The 22698-nt window shown below is 46.8% G+C and overlaps 1 protein-coding gene across 10 annotated transcripts in view; it reads left to right on the top strand.

Moving 5' to 3' along the window:
* LOC144768485 (uncharacterized) overlaps positions 1-22698 on the top strand; it is a 255027-nt gene that overhangs the window by 137420 nt on the left and 94909 nt on the right. For 7 of the 10 annotated variants that reach the window (XM_078652185.1, XM_078652186.1, XM_078652180.1 and 4 more), the window contains one exon: positions 7486-7554. The exons of the other annotated variants lie outside the window; for them this stretch is intronic. In XM_078652185.1, the coding sequence (XP_078508311.1) occupies positions 7486-7554 (69 nt within the window). The remainder of the gene's footprint in view (positions 1-7485; positions 7555-22698) is intronic. 10 annotated transcript variants of the gene reach the window in all.

Genomic DNA, 22698 nt, shown 5'->3' with positions numbered 1-22698 from the left:
TGTGTTCGGTTTAAAAGAACTTCCACGGAGTGTGGAACTTGTACTGTCAGGGAATGTCCTAATACTATGGAATCACTTTGTCTGATAGCTAGTGCTGTGGCTGCAACTGACTTGAGGCACGCAGGCAAAGCCTGGGCTACTGGATCTAATGTGCTAGAGAAATAAGCACAGGGCTTGTATTGTCCTGCTTGATCTTGTGTGAGAACAGATAATGCTGTACCATCACGTTCTGTGACAAAAAGTGTAAAAGGCTTACTGTAGTTCGGTGTAGCTAGAACAGGAGCTTGGCATAAAGCTTTCTTTAACTCATTGAAACTAAGTGTATGTTCAGATGTCCAAGGGAGGACAGTCGATACGGCTGCCTCCTGTGTCGTTAACTGTATCAGTGGTTTGGCTAGAAATGCATACTGAGGAATCCATTGTCTGCAATAAGAAGTAAGGCCGATAAAAGCACGTACCTCCTTCTGGGTCTTGGGCCGAGGAAGACTCGCTATTAACTGGATACGGTCTGGTGTCAACTGCCTACCCCACTTGGACAGTAAGTGGCCTAAGTAGATCACTTGCTGGACACAGAATTGAAGCTTCGAAGGGGACACCTTGTGCCCCATCTCGGCAAGGAAATACAAGACTGTAAGTGATGCTCGCTCGCAAGCACGTTCAGAACGGGCTGTGATCAGTAGATCATCGACATACTGGAGCAGGGCAGTGTCAGTTGGCATGTGAATGTTGTCTAGTTGTCTCTTAAGTGCTTGACTGTAAATACTAGGACTTTCTGTGAAACCTTGAGGAGCTCGTGTGAATTTATAGCTCCTTCCATTTAAACAAAATCCGAAAAGAAACTGGCTGTCTGGATGAATGGGGACACTGAAAAACGCGTTCTTGAGGTCAATGACTGTAAAAAATGAGGCTTCGGAATCAATGGCTGTCAATAGGGAAGAGATATCTGGAACAACTGGGTACTGGGGAATAATACATTTATTGAGTTCTCGAAGGTCAATCACTAATCGATATACTGGGGGTGCATTTGGATCAGTACGTTTCATGACTGGAATGATCGGAGAATTACATACATTGGAGTCAGTTTCTACAACTACTCCTTGAGCCATGAGCTCGTCAATAATTTTGGATAAGGCTGCTACAGCCTCAGGTGGTAATCTGTACTGTCTGATTCGTGGTTACACTACACCTGGTTTGAGAGTCACACGATGGGGTGTGATTTGCATATAACCAACATCAGTTGGACCTTGCGCCCATAGATGCTGCGGAACATTAGACAATCTTGGATCAAAATCTCGTAATACATAGTGACCCTTGAAGTCACGTAAAAACAAACGTATTCCCTCTGGGGAGCAGCAAATAACTGCACCTAATTCTTTCAGTGTCTTAATGCCTAACACATTTTCTGGACATGACTTAGTAAGTAATAGATCAGTAGTGCGGGACAATGGACCTACTTCTAGAGTCACTGGCTTAGATATCTCGTTTACAATAGGCTTTCCTGAAAATCCAAGGGAAACATTTCTTGAGCCTGAGAGCGGAGCCCCTGGAACTTCGGCGTGACTGATGGTCGTCCTACTTGCCCCTGTATCAATCAGAAACTTTCTGTCTTTCCCTAGTACTTGACTATGAACATAGGGACCTTCTTGATCTACAGGAATCTCGATGAGAGGCAAACCTACCTCCCTCTCTAGGCTGTTTCATGAGTACTGTTGATACTCTGGATACTCTGTCTGAGCATACTGGTACATCTGCTGTGTAACATGCTGTGTTGCAGCAATAGGCTGCGGTGCTGGAACTGTCTGTTGTGCATTCTGTGGCTGAGAAGTCTGTGAAACTTGTTCTTGTCTCGGCGGACGTGGTCTTTCTTTAGTTTTACCAGTAGCTATATTGTGTTTCAGAACTGCACACTCGTTTATAAAATGACCTGGCTGTTTACAATAATTGCATGTCCCTTTAACGGGAGCTGCAGGATAACTTGCTTGATTCGGACCCCTCTTCTGACTGTCTTGAGGAACAGATTGTGCAACTAGTACTTTCATTTTCGTGTCTTTCATACGTTTTCTCTCGTGTTCTTGCTCTTCTCTGATTCTATTCTGGTGGTACTGGAGCATCTGTAACATCTGGGACGGGGTACTAGCTTGCCATGTACTTTCGACTTTCAAAACTCGATTCTTAACTTGTGGACTTGAATTCTCGACTAATTTAGTAACAAAAAGATGAGGGTATGACTCGCTACTCGTCTTCAAGCCACTGTTTATGATGAAACATTTCTCGAATCTAGAATAAAAATCACTAGTATCTTCATCTTGTTTCTGTTTACAGGCTGAGATTGCATCCCAGTCTTCCTTTTTAGTGGCTAATAATCTGGGCAAAACTTTTATTAACAGTTCTGGTAATTCTTTACATTTCTCTCCAAGACCGGTACCTGGTACTCGTATCTTATCTTCAGCTTCTAGAACTGCCCAATCGATCTTTTTCTCTCCCACCTCCCATTCTTTTTCCTTGAGTTTTTCGTATACCCCCGCGGGCAATAGGACTTTTAACATTTTAATAATATCTGGATACGTGTATTCTCCCATACGGAGCATGTCCTTTAATTCTCGATGGAACCCTGCTGGATCTTTGTCGTGACAAGGAATTAATTTCTTCATCTCTAAGAGTTCCATCTTTGTAATCGGGGTGTAAACAAATACTCTTTGCATTTCACCATCTGCTGTCCTGACTGGGTGTACTTCTCGTAACGGATTCTGTCTATCTATGTAAAACGGTTTACTTTCTGGAGGTGAGACATGAACAAAATGCGGGTTCAAAAACGTTCTATATTTGTGACGCTGTTCTAGAATGACACTAATTAAATCGGTACCTAAACCTTTCCATCTATACTGGAGTAACTCGTTCAGGACATCATGTAACGGACCTGGATCGGAATGTTGACCCTCATACAATGTGATGAGGTGCTGGATCATATACATACCCACCAGTCGCTGCTCGGCTGGGGGCAGTTTCAGAAACATTTGTGCCACTATTTCGTCTGGAAAAGTGGTAGAATCAGTAGTCCATCGGACTGCTGATCGGGCTAGTTCTTGTTCATGCATAGTACTTAACTCACTATAACCGATTCGTGATTTCAAAATGTGATCGGTAGCTTGAAATACTTGTTCTAGAGAACCTTGTTCTGGTGCTGGATGATGAAAAACTGACTTGTGTTCTAGGCGTAAGTGGCGGTCTGGAAATCTAGATTTTCCTACATACGCTATTCTGGCGGGATTCTCGTCCTCTACCTCTTCTGTAAAAGAGTCATTCTCTTTCTCGCTTACTTGTGCTGCTTTACGTTGTTCGTGTAACCTTATTATTTCCTTACGAATTCTCTTATACATACTCTCTATACTACTGATAGTTCTGTGCTTACCCTCGGCTATATTATCACTCCACCTTGTCAGGGTTCTCATTTCGGCTGGATCTTTGGTCGGATAATCTTGTTCCCTTAATAAACAATTAATCAGAAACTTTAATATCATGAGCTGAATCTCAGCTTTCCTTTGAGACATGGCTTCGCCAATACTTTCTGGATCATCCCCTGTACGGATGAAACGATATATTCTGTCTAGATCTTCTTTCATATCTGGTAGGGTGTCCAAATACCCGGTCACCCGCCTTACACGTATGGAATATATAACCGTACTATCATCGCCTGTGACTGGATCATAGCGGCATTCAGTAAGAGCTCGTCGGATATCTGCAACGGACTTATATTTGGGCGTACGCTGTAACGCACGTTCATGTAACTCGACTAACGTTACACGTTGGTGTGGTGGCGGGGTACCAGGAGGACCTCCTCCTGCGGCCCCTATACTAGAATCGTCGACTGATACTCTTCGTGCTGGCAGAGTGGCTGATGTGGCGGGAAATTGTAATGTAGGCTGGACCGGGGGTACCGTAGCAGGTACCCCGGTGTCTGGAGGAGCAGGAATTGCATGATTTACAGGGACTGGCGGAACAGGATTTGCATATTCTGGGACTGTGTCGTCCAAGTAGGACGAGAGAAAAATATCAGCTGCGGTCGGTTTGTGACGTAACTTGATCGGAACTAAGGGTGGCGGAAAATTACTGGATGCCTCCGGGGTCGCTTTTGGCAAGCCCTCGGCAAGAAGAGGATACATACCCTTTATGAGGGCATTCCTCTGTCTGTCTGACTGTTCGGCTTTGACTCGTTCACCTATCTCGATTAATTCCCTTTCGTGGGCTCTTTCTAAGGATTCTCTACTTAATTCTGACTTTCTGATTTCTTTTTCGGTTCTTTTATGAGATTCTTTGCGCCATAACTCGATGGCATCTTTCTGTGACTGTCTGGCTTTCTAGAGGACCTAATCCCTCTAGAAATTGTTTTTGTGGCCCCGGGGAGGTGGTGGTCCCGAGGGCCCTTAAGGGCAATGGAGGTGGAGCCACACAGTCCCTCCGCTAAAGCCCTGGGAAGTTGGTGTCCCTGGGACTCATAACAGCCTCAGGAGGACGGCCTCTCAGCCCTCTTGCTTCAATCTGCCTGCCCCAGGAGGTGGCGGTCTCAGGGGCCAATATCGGCCACGGGGAGTCGGCCTCGTGAGCCCCTCCCCTTACTTAAAATCTAAATAAGCCTCCGGGACCCATGTTTAAGCAAGTGCTGCAGACCGCACTTGTTGTTTTGTTTTTTGCTACAAATTCGGGAATCTGTTTCGATTTTCGCCATGAAAAAAAAAATGCTTTTTGGGCCAAAGGGGGATTGTGTGACCCCAGCACTAGGCCTATGGGTTCAGGGTATTCTTACTCTGACCCCTTCTCTTTTTTTGTAATGTTTTTATTTGGGACTCGGCTGAGTACGAGTCCCATGATTGCTGCCAACACCTGCTGGGTGAAGTGTTGGCAGCCAATCGGATCTCTGCACAAGATCGGCAAGATTTGCGGAGGGTCCACGTTCCCTAATATACAAATTTGGTTTTCCATTAATATCTCAAAAAAACTACTGAACGTATTTACACCAAGTCACTAAAAAGCGCCCTTTCTGGACCAAAATCTAGCTTTATGCCAAATTTGGTATACTTCTGTTCAGCGGTTCAGGCTGTAGTCTTGTTTAAAATCTCTATGGAATTAACATGGAAACGCACTTAACATCTCCTCGCTTGATTCCCGATAGTTCTTCCTCCTTCTGTGCCTCCGCTCGGCAACTAACCAGCGCATTGCCTTAACCATGCATATGCTTTATTAAGGCACAGGCATGGTTAACCTCATGCGTGCGGCGCATTTTAACGCCGTACGCTGAGCTTTTTAAAAACCCGCGTTACATGATGAGCTCAGCTCGTCATGAGCATACGACAGGCGTACCTCATGACGAGCTGAGCTCGTCATGAGCGTCAAAGGGGTTAAGGCAATCATGGTATGGCTTGCGGTAAAACGGCACGCGTTGCTCAGCTGGCGTTGTTAAGGGCGTTTCCCGCGATGGAGCCCTAAGGGCCCATGCAGCCCTAGCTGGCTTACCGCATGGCGCAGGAGTCAGCATTTCTACTGCCCAGAGGGAGAAGGTATATATGTTTGCTCCCTCCGGGCGGGAGCACAGAGGTCTGCTTCAAGTCGGTAGTAGCTTTTTAAAATATCCTGCCCTGGGGGAGCAGACTTGCTTGTTTGCGCCCATCTGGCAGGAGATTGAAAAATGTTTCCTTGAGGAGGGAGCAAACATGTTTCCCTGCTTGTGCTGGTAGATTAACTACTGTGCCCTCGGGTGGGCTCCCTGGGACACAGTACCTGAGCCGGCCTCTCCCTTTTAATTAGTATCATGTCCTCGGGGCATGGGGTCACTGAGCCTTTTTAAGGCTCCAGGGGAGATCCCTCCCCTTTTATATACATTTAGGCCTTAGAGATGAGGCCTCTGGGCCTATTAGGCTCAGAGAGGGGGTCCACCCGTCACCTCCCTCCAATTATTTATTCAACCCTGGGGGATGGAGTGGAGGCTTTTTAGGCTCAGGGAGGGGGGTCCATGTGGCCCTACTCCCCTTTTTCATATATTTCGGCCCTTGGGGATGGGGTCCCCTGTGCCTAATCCTGTCCGGAATGGGAGCCGTGTGCCTTCCTTCCTTCCTTTTTAATCTTGGCCTCTGGGATAGGGCCCTGAGGGCCTCTTTGAGGTTTGGAGAGGAGGGCCATGGGCACCCTCTCCAAAATAAAAACAAGTGTTGCCCCGTGGGTCCTGGCCCACACCGGTGTTGTGTTTTTTATTTTAACCAGGGACAGAGTCAGCGCTTATTTATTTATTTTTTTTTTTGCCCTAGATTTTCATGTTCTCTGTGAATTTGCTGCAATTTTTTTTCTTTTCCTTAGATGTTTTTCTCCTCAGACCTAGGTAGGTCAGTGTTTCTCTCTACTTTGCCCCTATGTCTTTTTTTGTGCATTTTTCTAGGGGTTGGCTGAGTCCTAAAATTGCTGCCACCACTTCCCTGGTTGATGTGGTGGCTGCCAATCGGATCTCAGCAAGAGGTCTGTCGGCTCGACGGATCTTCTGCAGTGTGAAATGTACATTTTTTGTTGTTGTTGCAATTATTTTCTCAATAACTACTGAGATAATTTACACCAATTCACAAAAAGTGCTCTTTATGGACCAAGATGTAGCTTTCTGTAAATCCATTCAGCAGTTTGGTCTGTAGCGGAGTCAAAAATTCCTATTGAAAAATATGTTTAGGGACCACTCCCCTTTTTCCAGGGGCCTCTTTATGGATCACCAGAAACTTTCTATGCTGAAACTGGTCAAAAAGTAGCTTTTTGTTAGATAGTTTTGTGGAGATGCGCCAAAGTTATTCGCTACACAAAAAAAAGCATTTCCTATGGAAATTATATACTATAACTACCCAGTAGCGATTGCTAGTGGGTAACATAACCACGAAAAGGAGTGGTAAAGATACACAATGTAATGCAACACTTTGTATTACATATGTGTTTATGGCAAGCATGGTAAAGTTGTGCATCCTCTGATACGGTATGGTACAAAATTGGAATTTCTAAGTGAGAAATTGTATGAAGTTCATTTAAAGCAGTAATATAGCCCATTAATAATAGTTTTATTTATATTCTCCAAAACTGATCTGTTCCATAGAAGAATGAATCTGTGATATAATGTCCCTGAGGGAAACGAATCAAATGTAACATTGTAGGCCAGGTCTTAAATGATCGCACTACTTGATTGAACATCAGTTATCTAAAGGGGGTAATACAAGAAGCAACCCCCTTAACAACATGCTGAAATATATGCAGTGCAACTGTTTTTTTCCTTCTCTGGTTATGCACATTTTTGCATCAAATGTGCAAGCATTTTGAACTTTTGCTTTTCCAGATAGCCTTTTGCTAATAAATATTTAATAATAAATATTTAACCACATGGAGAGAACATTGAATCACCCATTATTAAATACTGAAGTTGATGCATGCTATTTAATTGTTTTAAACAACATTTTGTCCTCGCTGCAGCCTCCTTCCAACACAATCCATCTCCACATCAAAAAAGTATGCAGAATATCCGAACTTCAGCTTACCAAGGTAAACCGATCCAGAAACACAGTACTGTATGTGTCTTTTTAATGATTGGGTGATCAGCCTTGAGAAAAACAGAAAATGATGGGTGTAATGCTTGAATTCATCTGAGCCACTAGAAATTACTCTGGTCGAATTCTAGTAAGTCATTTGTTTGCCCACCATGCCACCTCAGACAGGAATAAGCCAAATCAGCCTTGTTCCAGCTACAGTGGGAATGATGGGAACAGTCGATCCCAAACCCCCAGGTTAGATCCTCTCTAAACGTATACACTAGCAACCCCAGACTGATTTCGTCCAAATTGTGCCTAGTCAGTAGGGTTTAGTAAAGTGCAGCTTGATCCGTGTGACACACCACGGGATCCATATCTGAACGTACTCTGCACAGTTAAGCCATTGCAATGAGCAAAACAATAAAGTGTTATATGGAATGCTTGAATTAATGTCAGACATATGTAATAACTCTTCCCATACTTTAAGCGCAGAGGACTCCCCAGGTCTCTGGGCACTGCCACCATTTCATCTTCTCCACTAATGATGACTACTTCCAGCTTCAGCTCCCTTAAGTTCAAGCAAAGCACCGACTGTACAAGTTAACCAAAAAAGGCATTATTTTGGTGCTCGATGCCCAGACACTCTATTGATTTTTCAATAGTTGAAATAATAGTTCTAGTTACAACTTTGAAAATATATTAACTTCAGGGTCAAATCATCTTTAGAGCTATTTCCACTGATGGATTGCAGGTCATTAGTGCTAGTAAACAGAGACTATCAAGATTTTTCTAAGTTCAGGCTTTAATTTGCTCTTGTCTGATCATTTACTCTAGGAAATTAGTACAATTACATCCCACAAAATGTAATGATGCAGAGAATAAACAATAGGTTAACTACAACACAATGTTGGCAAGGGAACACTGCATATAATACAGGATCTGAAAGAGACACGTTAGTATTAGATTCCTTACCTTAGAATATCCCCAGGCGTCAGACTGGATCCGGAAATTTTTGCGTAGCAGTACCCTTGCGCGTCGGTAGGCGTCGTCTGCGGCTCCGCGTCCGTCGTGGGCGCCGTGATGACGTCGTCGGAGTACTTAGACGCAGCCTCAGTTCTTCTTTTTTCCGCGCCAGCAAGCGCAGATCTGGAAAAAGCAGTAACCCTTAGTCAATTTTTGACTAACTTTTTGGATCTTTTTGATCATTTTTCGAAGTCTTCACGACTCCGATCGGTGCCGTAGGGATGCCTGGCTTTAAGCACTGCGAGGATTGTGACCGCACGATGTCGGTCACGGATCCTCACCACCTGTGCCTCACTTGTCTAGGCCTGCTCCGACTGCCGGGCCCTCTCTTCGAAAGCCAGGTGGGAGCGGTCCCGCAGGCGACTCGAACTCCGGCAGTCGGTCCCGCGCCGCGAGAGGTCCCGGTCCCACGGGAGGTCGAGGGACAGGTCGCGGGCTCGGAGCCACCACAGTTCCGAGAGTAGGCCGCACTCCTCCGGGTCGAAGTCGTCGTCAGGTAAGAAACACAAGAAGTCCAAGAGACGTCATCGCTCTTCGGTCTCCCCCCGACGCTCGCGCGATGCGGCCGGGGGTTCTGGTGACACCGCCCACGCGGCTCCGTCGGAGTCGCGGGCGCCGCGTCCAGCTCCACACCCTCCGCTCCCTGGCCTAAACGCGGCGCCGGAGGAGATCGAGCGCTTCCTCATGGCCATGAGAAAACTCTCTCCTCCGACGGGCTCCGAGGCGCCTTCGGGCCCAGCGGACCCGTCTGGGGCCTCTAGCGGGTCGGGGGGTTCGGCCCGACGCGGTCGGGTGCTTCAGCCCTGACGCCGCCGCCGCCTTCGGGCCCGGCGCCGCTAGGCCCCACCATCCCGACGCCGCCGGTGCCTTCGGCGCCGCGGGACCCCACTAGGCCTTCTTCGGGATCTGGGTCGTCGCCGGTGGACCTTACGACCTCCCCGGCGTCGGACCATCAGGTGTCGCCTCCGGGTCCCCGATTCCTCCTTCGTTCCTGTACCGACGTCGGGACGGCCCCGATGGGCGCCGCTCCAGACGTCGTTTGGATGGTTTCACTTCTATGAACAGGCCCCATTAATTGAAAACCCTGAGTATCAGGAGATGGGTGAGGAAGGGGATTGGGAGGGGTCTGAGGACCCTCTGACCCGAGAGTGTCAGTCTCATGAGGACTGGGCAGGAGACCTTGGGGAGGCCAGTGGCCTGGACACCTCTCCAGACACTTGTTTTGTCTCCCCTCCTACCGTGGCTTCGGAGGAGGGGGCAACCTACAGTGTGGTGTTGATGAGGGCTGCCAAGGCCTTGGGCCTTGAGCTCCCCGTCGCGGCCGTGAGGACTAATCTCCTCACTGGGGTCCTTAAACCTCAGTCAAGCTCGGCCGAGCCTCTGCTGCCCTTTAATGAGGCCTTGACCGATGTTCTTCTGGGCACTTGGTCCAAGCCCGCTACGGGTTCGCCCGTAGATACGAACGTGGCCAGACGCCACCGCCCAGCCCCGGGCGACCCATGTTTCCTGTCCACCCACCCCACCCCCGAGAGCCTGGTCATCCAGGCCTCCAATTCCCAGACCGCGTTCCCGTCGGCTCCGCCGGACAGGGAATCCAAGAGGTATGAGCAGTATGGTAAAAAGATCTTCTCATTCCTTAATCTGGGACTGCGGTCTTCCAACACCGCATGCCTCTTGGGCCGTAACACCCACTCTCTGTGGGATACGGTCGCGGAAATGCTGCCAGAGTGTCCGTTGGAGGTACGGGCCAAACTCGGCCAAGCCCTTGTGGAGGGCCGGGATGCAGCCAAATATTCCATCCGGTGTGGGCTGGATACCACCGACTCGCTAGGTAGAGCGATGGCAACGACGGTGGTGGTCAGACGCCACGCCTGGCTGAGGTCCGCCAAATTTTCGGCAGATGTCCAGAACACGTTGATGGACATGCCGTTCGATGGCCGTCGCCTCTTTGGCGACAAAGCAGACCATGCGCTTGAGCGCTTTAAGGACTCCAGGGCTACGGCCAAGTCCTTGGGCCTCTCGGCCCCGCGCCAGCAATCGGCTGCTTTTCACTCCTTTCGTCGCCACGAAAGGGGTGTACCCACACGTGTTGCCAGCCACGCTCCGCAGGGCAATACCCAACGCGGTGGCGGCCGTGGGAACCGCCGTCCTGGCGGTAGGGGTCAACGGCGAGGTCAGTCCACACCTTCCCCCGCAGCATCCGCCTCAAAACCCTCCTAGTCCGTGTTTTCAGGCCCATGTGACGCCATTGGGGGGCAGGGTTCGCCATCACCACCTCCACTGGCGCACTGTCACTTCGGACAGGTCGGTGCTGCAAATCGTCCGAAGGGGCTACTCCCTCCCCTTCGAGGTGACTCCTCCAGCCATGCCACCGCAGAACCACCGTGTATCGGGGGATCATTTGCGACTTCTGCAGGAGGAAGTTACGGCCCTCTTGGCCAAGGGGGCCATCGAGCGCGTTACTGGGCCAGAAGTAGGGTGTGGTTGCTACTCCCACTACTTTCTGGTGCCCAAGAAGGGCAAAGGGGGCCTACGCCCTATCTTGCATCTGAGGAACGTCAACGGCTTCCTCCGGAAGGAGAAGTTCAAAATGCTGACACTGGCTCAGGTCTTAGCTGCCCTGGACCCAGGAACCTGGATGGTAGCGTTGGACTTGCAGGACGCTTATTTCCACATCCCCGTCCTGCCGGCCCACCGGCTCTACCTGCGGTTCACGGTTGGCCTCGAGCACTTTCAGTTTACCGTGCTCCCCTTCGGCCTTACCAGCGCCCCACGGGTGTTCACAAAGGTGATGGCGGTGGTCGCAGCTCATCTGCGCAGGTTAGGGGTTTCAGTCTTCCCCCTACCTCGACGACTGGTTGTTGAAGGCGGGCTCGCCCCAGACAGTCGTCAACCACCTCCAGACTACGGCAAATCTCCTGCACCAGCTGGGGTTCTCCATCAATGTGCCAAAGTCACACCTGTGCCCCTCTCAGAAGCTCCTCTTCATCGGAGCGGTTCTAGACTCGGCGCGGTTTCGGGTTTATCCACCCGAACAGCGGGTCCGGGATATTCATGCTCTGATTCCCATCTTTCAGCCGTTATCCCGGGTCTCGGTCAGGTTGACGCTGCGGCTTCTGGGGCTGATGGCCTCCTGCATCCTTCTGGTGCATCACGCCAGGTGGCGGATGCCGGCTCTGCAGTGGGACCTGAAGTTTCAGTGGACCCAGCATCAGGCCACGTCCTGATCTCGGAGGGCACTGCGAGACAGCTGCAGTGGTGGCTCACGGACCGCGATTGGGTCAGCGGCAGATCCCTCTCCCTTCCCCAACCGGAGCACGTAGTTGTGACGGACGCGTCCCTCCAGGGCTGGGGAGGCCACATGGGAGAGGCGGAGATCAGAGGCCTCTGGTCTCTGGCGGAGGCCCGGCTCCACATCAACCTGTTGGAGCTACGGGCGATTCGTCTAGCACTGAAGGCATTCCTCCCCTCTGTCCGGGGGAGTGTAGTGCAGGTATTCACGGACAACACCACCGCCATGTGATACTGCAACAAACAGGGCGGGGTGGGGTCGTGGACCCTTTGCCAGGAGGCTCTGCGCCTCTGGCAATGGCTGGAACGCCAGGGCATGACCCTGGTGGCTCAACGCCTGGCAGGTTCTCCGAACGTCAGGGAGGACGAGCTCAGCCGTCGGTGCATGATGGATCACGAATGGCGTCTGAACTCGGACGTGGCGCAAGGCCTCTTTCTGCAATGGGGAGAGCCTTCTATTCGCCACCGAAGAGAACGCGCAATGTCATCAGTTCTGCGCGTTGGAATTTCCAAGGCGACACTCGCTCGGAGACGCTTTTCGTCGCAAGTGGAGTTGCGGTCTATTGTACTTATTTTATTTATTTATAAAGTCTTATATAGCGCAAACGTGACCCACGAGGGTATCAGAGCGCTTTACAATAGAAGAATAAGCCATGGAAAAGGTAGTCAATACAAACAACATGTCAAATTGTCATAGTAGAGCAATAGCATCTGCAGAACATATTACATTAGACATTGTGCTATCAGCCGCACAGATCTATATCCCACGAAAAACATTAATTAGCAAACAATTGTGGAGCAACATGGGATGTGATAAAAGACATGCAGCCAGATACGTCCCATACTTGGATTTAGGACATTAGTTTGTTCATTAATAGACTTTTTACTTCCTTTTTGAATACAGTAAGGGATGTGATTCCACGCACTCTGGGTGGAAGAGAGTTCCAGATCTTTGGAGCAATCCCTGAAAAAGCTCTACAACCTGTTCTCTTCTTTCTGAAGGATTGGGGTTTCAAAAGTAGAGTGGTCGCACTTCGTAGTTGTCTGCAGCCACCTGATTTTTCTAACTTTAGCGCCAAGTAGCTGGGTGTATTGTTGTGAATTGCTTTGTGCGTCATGCACGCCACTTTCAGGTGTATTCTTGCTTCATAAGGCAACCAGTTCAGTGCTTTCAAGGTTGGTGAGATGTGATTACGCCTTTCCGCCTATACCACTTCTGCCCAGAGTGCTGAAGAAGATCAAGCGCGACCGGCCCCAAGTCATCCTTGTGGCTCCGGACTGGGCGAGAAGGTACTGGTATCCAGAGCTACTCAGTATGTCAGTTGATCCCCCGGTTCGTCTGCCTCTTCAGGAGGACCTTCTGTCGCAGCAGCAGGGGACGGTCCTCCACCCGAACCTGTCCAGTCTCCACCTCCATGCTTGGAGATTGAGCGGCGACATTTGAGGATATTTGACTTGCCTCCTGAAGTCTGTAACGTCATTCTGGCAGCCAGGCGTCCCTCCACAAAGTCAGTATACGCCTGCAGGTGGAACAGATTTGTGGCATGGTGCGCAGCAAAGGCTGTGGATCCTCTTGCTGCCCCCCTCTCTGAGGTTCTTCTCTTCCTTCTTTCTCTTGCCCAGCAGGGCTCTGCTCTGGGCACTATCAAGGGCTACCTTTCTGCCCTTTCAGCCTTTCTGAGGCTGCCTGATCAACCTTCTTTGTTCAAGTCCCCTATTGTACTCCACCTTTCCTTTCTGTCCATCCGGACAAAGTGGTGTTGCGTACTAAGCCGTCTTTCCTGCCCAAGGTTGTCACGGCCTTCCACATCGGGCAGTCTATCACCTTGCCAACCTTCTTTCCGCCACCGCATCCCTCTAAAGAGAAACAGCGGCTCCACCGTCTGGACCCAAAACGTGCGCTCTCATTTTACTTGGATCGCACACGCCAGTTCCGGGTGGATGACCAACTTTTTGTTGGTTACGTGGGCGCTAAGAAGGGGAAAGCAGTGCACAAGAGGACCATCTCCCGGTGGATCATCTTGTGTATCCAGGCATGCTACTCCTTGGCTACAAAGGAGCCCCCTGTTGGATTACGGGCTCATTCCACCCGAGCCACGGCGACTACAACTGCCCTGGGCCAGGGTGTGCCCTTACAGGATATCTGTCAGGCAGCTACGTGGGCAGCGCTGCACACGTTTGCAAGACACTACTGCCTGGACAGTCAAGTCCGGAGGGATGGCTTCTTTGGCCGTTCCGTCCTCCAGGACTTTCTGGTGTGATTATTGGTTCGCAGACCCACCACCGGGGTTGGTATTGCTGGGGTATCTATTCTAAGGTAATGAATCTAATACTAACGTGTCTCTTTCAGATGCACAAGTTACTACTTGTGTAACGATATATCTGTAAGAGACATTAGTTAGTATTAGATTCCTTACCGACCCACCCATCCTCCCCGTTCTGCGAACCGATATCTAGGGTTAGGGTTATCCCCTTTCAGGGCCCTAGTTTCAATGGCACCAGTGTTGGTTTTTAACATGGCTCTGCGTTTCTGGCGCGGAAAAGCTGTGTCTAAGAACTGACGTCAGCACGCGGAGGCGGCGTCTAAGTACTCCGACGACATCATCACGGCGCCCACGGCGCCGACGACGGACTCGGAGCCGCAGACGACGCCTACCAACGCGCAAGGGTACAGCTACGCAAAAATTTCCGGATCCAGTCTGACGCCTGGGGATATTCTAAGGTAAGGAATCTAATACTAACTAATGTCTCTTACAGATATATCGTTACACAAGTGGTAACTTGTGCTACACTAACAATGGCATGGCATGACTCTAGCAGTTTGTTTAATGTCGAAAAGAAAGTTCTCGCCACACATCTAGCCAGGTGCCTCTTGGCGGTAGTGGGAGAAAGAAGCTATGAGCCCAAAACAATCTGTATACATGCCTGAGAGGGCTACTAGAATCAATCTCAGCTGAGTGTGTTTCTGCCTGGCTATGGCTGGATGGGTAATTGAGCCTAATACGTATCTCTCACTGGATGCGGAAAAGTCGTTCGATTCAATGGAATGGCTGTTCATTGTTCCTGTCCTGGATACGATTGGGCTGGGCCCAAGGACACTCACTTAGATTGAGACGTGGTGAATGTTTCCCATGGCCATGGATCAGGTGAATAGGACTCTGTTGTTTGGTTTACCATTTTGTTGGGGTGCTAGACAGCGTTGTCTCGTTTCCTCAATCCTCTTTGCCTCCTGTTCGAACACTTGGCCTGCTTGGTATCTAGGCATGTATTGTTTGGGCGGGTGAGGTAGTGCTTGGATTGGGAGGATTAAGTGTTGCTCAGCATAGACAGTTCGTGGTGCAAATCAGTGTTTAGGGACTATCAGTCCTCCGGGTTTAAGATACCCTGGGACAAATTTATATTGTTGCCAATAAATGACTGGCGTGCCTTCGACATTGAAAGGCATTTTCCTTTATGGTCGTGGCTGAAGGCTTTAAGTGCCTGGGGTTATGAATATCAATGCATTAAAATGATTTTGTGACTATAATTTGAGGTATTTTGAGAAAGTTATACAGGATAGTAGCGTCTCCCATTGTTCTTTTTTAGAGAGAGCTGCATTAAATCAGATTATTGCTCTACCCAGATGATTGTATACACTAAAGAATGCCCCCTTTCTTCAGGGAAGTGTAGGCCACCCTTCATAGTTCGTCATTTGTAGAATGTATTGGTGTCTGGGATTTTGCTGGCTACAGTGCACGGAGGACATACAACAGGGGAATTTACCACCCAAAGTTGCGTAACAAAAATGTGGTGGCTCATCCGGTAGTTGTCAATATATGAGCCTTTACTGAGGATGTGCAATATTAGATGGAGGCTTGCAGGATTTCTGCACCAGGTATACGGGAAGGCTGGTGATCCCTATGCTGACCCCATTTGCAGTGGCAGTAAAAGCTTAGACAGAGGATGTTTTTGATATTGGCTGGAAAAGACTGGTAAAATAATGTGGAAAACCTCACTGTGGATAAGAAATTGTTTGAGAAGTCGCTCGTCTCACTGGCTTTCGGGAGTGGGACAGGATAGGCATCTCCAAGTTATGGGACATATTAGGGAAAACTGCAGTGCTGTCATTCGTGCAATTAAGCCAACAGTTTGAACTATCTCCCTGGCTGTTGACCACATACCTTCAAGGGAGACATGTGCTGAGTAAATATTTTCAGTTGGGGTCTGTGCCGCCTGTGTCTTACATACTAGAGAGCCAAGTACATATTGATACATTAAAGGCTGGTACAGTGTCAGCTCTATACCAAACATTGAAAAAAATCCCCTTTACACACTGACAAAAATTTAAGACCAGTGGGAGAAGGATCTGGGGGATCTTGACGAAGAGGATTTGCAAGAGATGCTTGCATGTCCTAGAGAGTGATCTAGTTCAGAAATGGTGAAGTAGCTCCTCTCCATCGCTGGGTGTGTAATGCAATAACCTTGACTAATGTAGAGACATGTAAGTAATTATCTGCACTGGTGGGGGTATCCAGGTAAATTTTACAAAATGTGGAGAGCGTGGACTAGTTATTCCTGCTAAACTTGTTGAGGGATGATGCGGTCATGGGCACTATTGTTCTTGATAAGGATGTCTAACGCCAAGCCCTTAATTATATGCACACATAGATGTATTGAACCGCTACAGAGATATTCATTTGCAGTACTGCAACATTTATTTTAAGAATTGTGCTATGACTGCACCGAAAAAGTTTGATCTGTTTTCCTTTGTCTAAATGGAAATGTTGTCAGGTTTTAAAACATTAACCCAATAAAAATAACTTTATCAAAGAGACCCGGATTGATGGGCATTGAGCAAATATTGTGCGTTTCACGTAGACGATTCAGAGCTGTCAACGAAGACAATGGGGCCATTGTTACATGAAAATCATCTCACATCATTATTTTCCTGCAACAGTTAACTCCTACTGGTAAGAGGCCATCGGGATCATTGGGTTCATTGGGAAATTAGTCATCCATATGGGTTGCATGTCCACTGTGCGGAACGTGTACGGGTTAGTCAGGAAATTGAGTAAGGCATACACTCCAGAAAGGACAGCCCTCTCACTCCGAAGCAGTTTGGTCATGCGCGGTTGGGCAGTATAACGTAGGTTTCAGAAATAATCCTTGAGGGACATTTAGAAAAAACAATTGTAATGGGAAGGAAAGGGGAAAACCCAGTAAAATGTTGCATGGTCCGACTTTAGATTCCTTGCAAAACTGCACAACTCTGTAAAGTCCTACAGCTGGAAAAATCAAGCAAATGTGCAGCATGCAGTTTTAAAAGGAAATCATTTGATTGGCAGGCATCAGTCAATAGATACGTACTGTGAATATCGCCCATGTCGAAATATCTGCAAAAGAACTTCTGTGTGAGCTGAAGGCCTTAATTTAGCAATTATTAGTGATCTAAAGTCACACAAAGTTTAGCGTATGATGCAGTCAATTGCAAACAAAATTTGTCCTGGTCACCAGGATATTGAAAAAAAAACCAGAGCAGGAGTTTTAAGGTGGATGTAGTGTATTAGAAGTTTTGTTTTTTCCATGAGTGTTCTGATACTACTGTGGCCAAGCCTTAAGATGATGCAGTCAGAGTTTTGGCCCAGTTTGTAGGTGCTCAGTCTTAAGATGGATTTGTCTTTCTGTGTACTTTCCACCTTTATAATAACCTCCAGGTAACAGACTGGATCTGGAACATTTCCCACCAGCAATAGCCCTACTGTAATACCAGTTGGTGCCATTCGGCTTGACAACCAAAGAGCATGACGCCTTAGAGAGATATAAGACACAGATTGATGTTCTGCTGTCAGTTCGTGTTTTTTTCCTTGCCTCATTCACGTAGGTCCGGAGCTCTTCTTGGTATTTCACCAACAAAATTCCTCAGATTTTCGTCAGCAACTAGGTCAATTGTTACCTCCTAAGATTTAGGGGCCAGATGTATGACCTATTTTTTGCGGCCGCATACCGGCGATCCTCCTGTTTGAGACTGCAAAAAAGGGTAATGGCATGTACAAAAGCTATTTTGCGAATCAAATAAAAAAAAGCTTTATTCGGGCTTCTTGGATCCATTTCACGGGGACGTAACTAAATGAAAGGACCATTGTTTTTGTGGCATTTCAGAGAAATCATTCTGTTTTCTTTAATTGCAGTGCAAGCATGCGGAGCTGTAGCTTAAACTATGAAGGCCACGCCTTTGTTTGTTTAGCACGGCACAGTTCGTAGAGGTGCATTCCTCCTCCAGCTCAGCGTCGATACTCCTCAAAGCCCTTCATCTTTCAAAGAGGTGAAGGGGGTGAAGAGGGGTTTAACTTTGTACAGACATCAGGGACGGTAATCGGACTCAGCTACTTGCACCACCCTCTATCCTGCTGCGTTGGGTTTGTTGTTTTTAGTGTTCAGGTTTGTAGCACTTTCAGCCCCCACGCACTTCCTGCAGCAGCTGAGCCAAGAAATGAGGGGAGGCAGAGTCTTGCAGCATCCCTCCCTGCTCCACGCGCCAAGACCCGCTCCTGGAAATGAAGCCTCTTATGTCCTGTGTCAGTCCCCTGGGACACAAAACTGCCATTGCTGCACCCCCACCTCCACAGTGCTTCTTTCCCCACGGATGGCGCTTCATACAGGCATTATAAATCATGCCGATTCTGCCCTTGTGTAGCGCTTTCTTGCTGTCTAGCTAGGTTCATGCTACACACGCTCCCGCACACGACATACATCTGAAGGTGTGCTAGATTTGGATCCATTCAGACTCCTCGACTGCTTCTACCGAGCGGCCAATGTTGTCATTGTGATCCTCCTTCCACTACCTAGCATGGGTACCAGTAATCGCAGGCTATCTCTGGACGAGCATCCCTGCACAAAGCCTACCTGTGACTCACCGGTGGAATTGCTTCTTGAAGTCTCAGCCCTAGCTGGAGTTTAGCACTCGCTGTCATCCGATGTTAGGACCTTGTCTAGCTCTCCCTTTGTCTCCTCTTTCTATTGTACCTGGAGAAACCCTACGAGGAGATTGTTTTTCCCTTGCATTTCTTATACATTTCCACTGGGAATCCATCATCCCATGTGATTCATTGGTGAACATTTCTTGTGCGGCTCTGGTTATAACCATATTGGCGCTCCCCCGCCTCGTCACTTAAGCTGTGTCACATTAATGGAAGCGAAGAAGCATGCTTCTGCAGCCTTCTCTATTTCCTCTGGGTGACACAAATGAGCGTACTATTTCCAAAGGCACGGTCACCATCACTCGTTCTTCTTCCTAGTTGTCATGTCGCACAGATATATTGCAGGCCAGTTTAATGATTATTAAAGGCAGTGTAGTGTCTATTTTAGTTGCTAATAAGAATGTTTGTTATATTCTTTTTTTGGGTCAAAAAATACCCCAGCAGTAACATAAGTAATTAAAGAAATCCACAAAACAAGGAAGGGGTGCAATACCACAGGCTGTTACTAGGTGTCCCTGTGGAGGTGTAAATGGGCCTCTATTATCCACATAAGATACTGCATCCTTAATGCAATTATAAAAATAAAAGCAATAGCAATAAAAGCAAATGGAAAACTAGGGTCAGCGCATTTTTAAATTTTTTTTATAATTGCATTAAGGGTGGAGTACCTTAAGTTGCTAATAAAGGTCCCTTTACAACTCCACAGGGACACCTAGTAACAGCCTATGGTACTGCACCCTTTCCTTGTTTTATGGATTTTATATGATTAGTTATGGTATCGCTGGAATATTTTTTGACAAAACAAAATCTAACAACATTATCATTTTCAACGCCCATAGCTAAAAATTACCCTAATGCGAGACCTATTGCATTGCAAATGCATGTTGGACTGGCATCCTCTTTCAAGCCAAGCTAATACATACAATGTAATCTCCTACTCTGAGGACTGTCTTCTTGGTGAAACTTCATGCACTCTCACTTTGTCCACCTTTGACAATATTCTGCAAGGACAAGTTGGTTCTCCGTACCTGCTCATCCTTTCTACCTCTGGTTGTATCTAACCTCCACACAGGCCAGTCTGTTAGCCTTCCAACTTTCTTCCCTTCAACTCCCACAAAAGAGAAGTGGCTGCAGAGACTGCACCCCAAAAGTGCTGTATCCTATCACATCAACCGCACTCAGCGGGACAGCGGGTGGATGATCAGCTCTTTGTGAGCTTCGTCAGAGCTAAAAAGGGCAAGGTGATGACTAAATGCACCATTCCACATTGTCATTCTTTGTATCATTATCTGCTACACTGTAAACAAAAAAGACCCTTCGGGTGGCATCGGTGTCCTCTCCACTAAGGGCATGGCTGCTTCTGCAGTTATCACCACAGGCATTATGTTGGATGGCATTTCCAGGCAGCCAACTGGTCATTTTTTAACGCATTTGCTAAACATTACTGACTTCATCCAGCTAAAGTACGCAGTGATGAATACTTTGTAAGTGCTGTGTTGCACGACTTCATTGATTAATCGTCACTCTTCATCCCTCCTATGTTAGGAAATGGCTCGGGACTTCAGAGAAAAGTCACATTACACCAATAGTGGGCGCGTATCCAAAACTACAATAAATTGGCAGTCATCTTGAACGAGAAAGCAATCTACTTTCTTGTAAGAGAGACTGGACTGAACAACCTGATTACACTAGTGGGCACATATTAATTTCATAACTATTATAGAATTTAATATTTAGCCGCACGTTCAGCTAAAAATAGTGGACCCACATTTGGGACACATGCCTGGAAGATATCCAAAACCACAGTACATTAGCGGCCATCTTAGAAGAGAAAGCAATCTTGTTAGGAAGGAGATTTATTTCTCTTTAAAGAAGGCTGCCAATGTACTGTGGTTTTGTATCCATACCAACTATAGGTGTAATGCCTATAAATTGATAGGAATTACCACATGGCACCTGTTTGGTATGGGACTATGACGCTACGTTTTGGCTCCCAAGTGCAGTCTCAGGTAAGGCGACTGTAATAAGACCATTCTGTTCAATGGTATTGGCAGAATTGTTGCTATTTTTTACTTAGTTACATATCAGAGTTAGAGGACACCTTACATTGTTTCAAGGGAATGTGATTCTTGAATTTAAACTAGTAACCAAACAACTTTTTTTGTGTTATGTATTGTGTCTAACTTTCCGGTTTAATCACTGCTTACACATGACTTTTCTTATTATATATAACTAGTCCCGCCATGCAAGTTTTGTCTGGAGGATACATGGTGGATTTTCATACAAAATGTTTTGGTAAACTGATTTATAGGTACAAAGAAGGAGAATTTGATTATTGTCTTGCTGACTAATCAATGGTCAATTTGTATTTACTCCTTATATGAGGAATTCAGTTTATAGGCCTGTTGAGTATATGTAGATTACATATTGACTTGTTGGGTCATCTTTCGGGCTGTGCTTAATCTGTTGTATAATGGCCAAATGGTTTTCTTGTGAGATGATTAGTGAGTCCAACAATATTATTTTTATTTGTAGAGCACTGCTAGAACTGCGAATATAATCCTATTTCTTATAACTCAAGAATGATAAATTAAATTATCAATTACTGCTTTCTTTTGGATAATAGCAAATTGGTAATGCAAGTTTATAAGGTTATTGTTTGTGACTATTTGTCTGCATTGCTTTACTAAGAAATGATAATATAGGTGTGGATATAGGTGACCAGTCGTGATGGTACCACACGGACTGTATAAGCCTATCATGTCTCTCTGTTGAATTTGACATTAGTATCAAAAGCGAGTACTAAATAACTGGTTGCTTGAAGTTTTATAATACTGTGAGTAGCTTGCCAAAATTTACTAATTATTGATGTATGATTGTTTTAACCTCTTGCATGCTCATGACAAGGTGAACTCGTCATGAGGCACACTGGAGCTGTGCTCATGACAAGGGGAACTCGTCATGTATAATGGGATTCAATAAATATCAGCGCAGGACGGGAAAAGCCTTAGCAGCCAAGTGGTTAATGACCTAGGCATTGTCCTGTATTTGCTCACTATATTTGTGTTGATCAAGTTTGACATTTGATGAATCAAGAGAATAAGTTAATAAATATTGAATCATTATTTTAGGATCATGATGCCAATGTGAACTATAAGTCAACTTTTCATTGATGACAAATTCATGGCTATTAAATATATGGTGCAGGCCCTGTTTAGAATTAGGGCCATACCTAGGTATGGTCATGAGCCCTAAATTGTTTCGCGACTCAATCTATAGCATTGATATCATGTTTTTAATAATGTATATTTGGTTTTTATTTTTTACATAACTGTAAAGAATCTAATTTTTGCAAATGGTTTTTATGTCTTAAGTGGTTATTTATCAGGCCTGAAGAAGTCCCATTGTCTTCGGGGCGAAAGGGGTTGGCCTTGTTTGTCACTTACATTGTGTCTGTCATTTATTATGGAATAAGAAGGGAATAAAGAATAACACTTTGATCACAAATCAGTGTTCTAGTATTTGGAAGATTGAATAGTTCGTCTTGGACTTACATATAGGTTATTAATTCTCCTTTTAAACAAATTGACATTATTAGACCTGCATTTACCTTCTCTCTCCCCCTCTCTCGCTTCTCTCTCTCCTCTCTCCCGCTTCTCTCTCTCTCCCTCCCGCTTCTCTCTCTCTCCTTCACCCCATGAACCCCCCTCAGACAAGCAACTCTGCAATCTGCCTTTGTTTCAGCTTCTGGTTGGGCCTGACTGCTCCTAAGATTGAGGCCTTCTGAGGTAGTTCAGGCCCCCTTCTTGAGCCTTTCCCTTTTAAGAGGTGGCAGGCTTATTGTATTTGTTCCGTCTTCTCTCCATTTGGAGATTCGGGTGGATTAG

Source organism: Lissotriton helveticus, chromosome 7 (genome assembly GCF_964261635.1).
Source record: "Lissotriton helveticus chromosome 7, aLisHel1.1, whole genome shotgun sequence".
Taxonomy (NCBI): Eukaryota; Metazoa; Chordata; class Amphibia; order Caudata; family Salamandridae; genus Lissotriton; species Lissotriton helveticus.
This window is presented reverse-complemented; position numbering and strand designations above follow the sequence as displayed.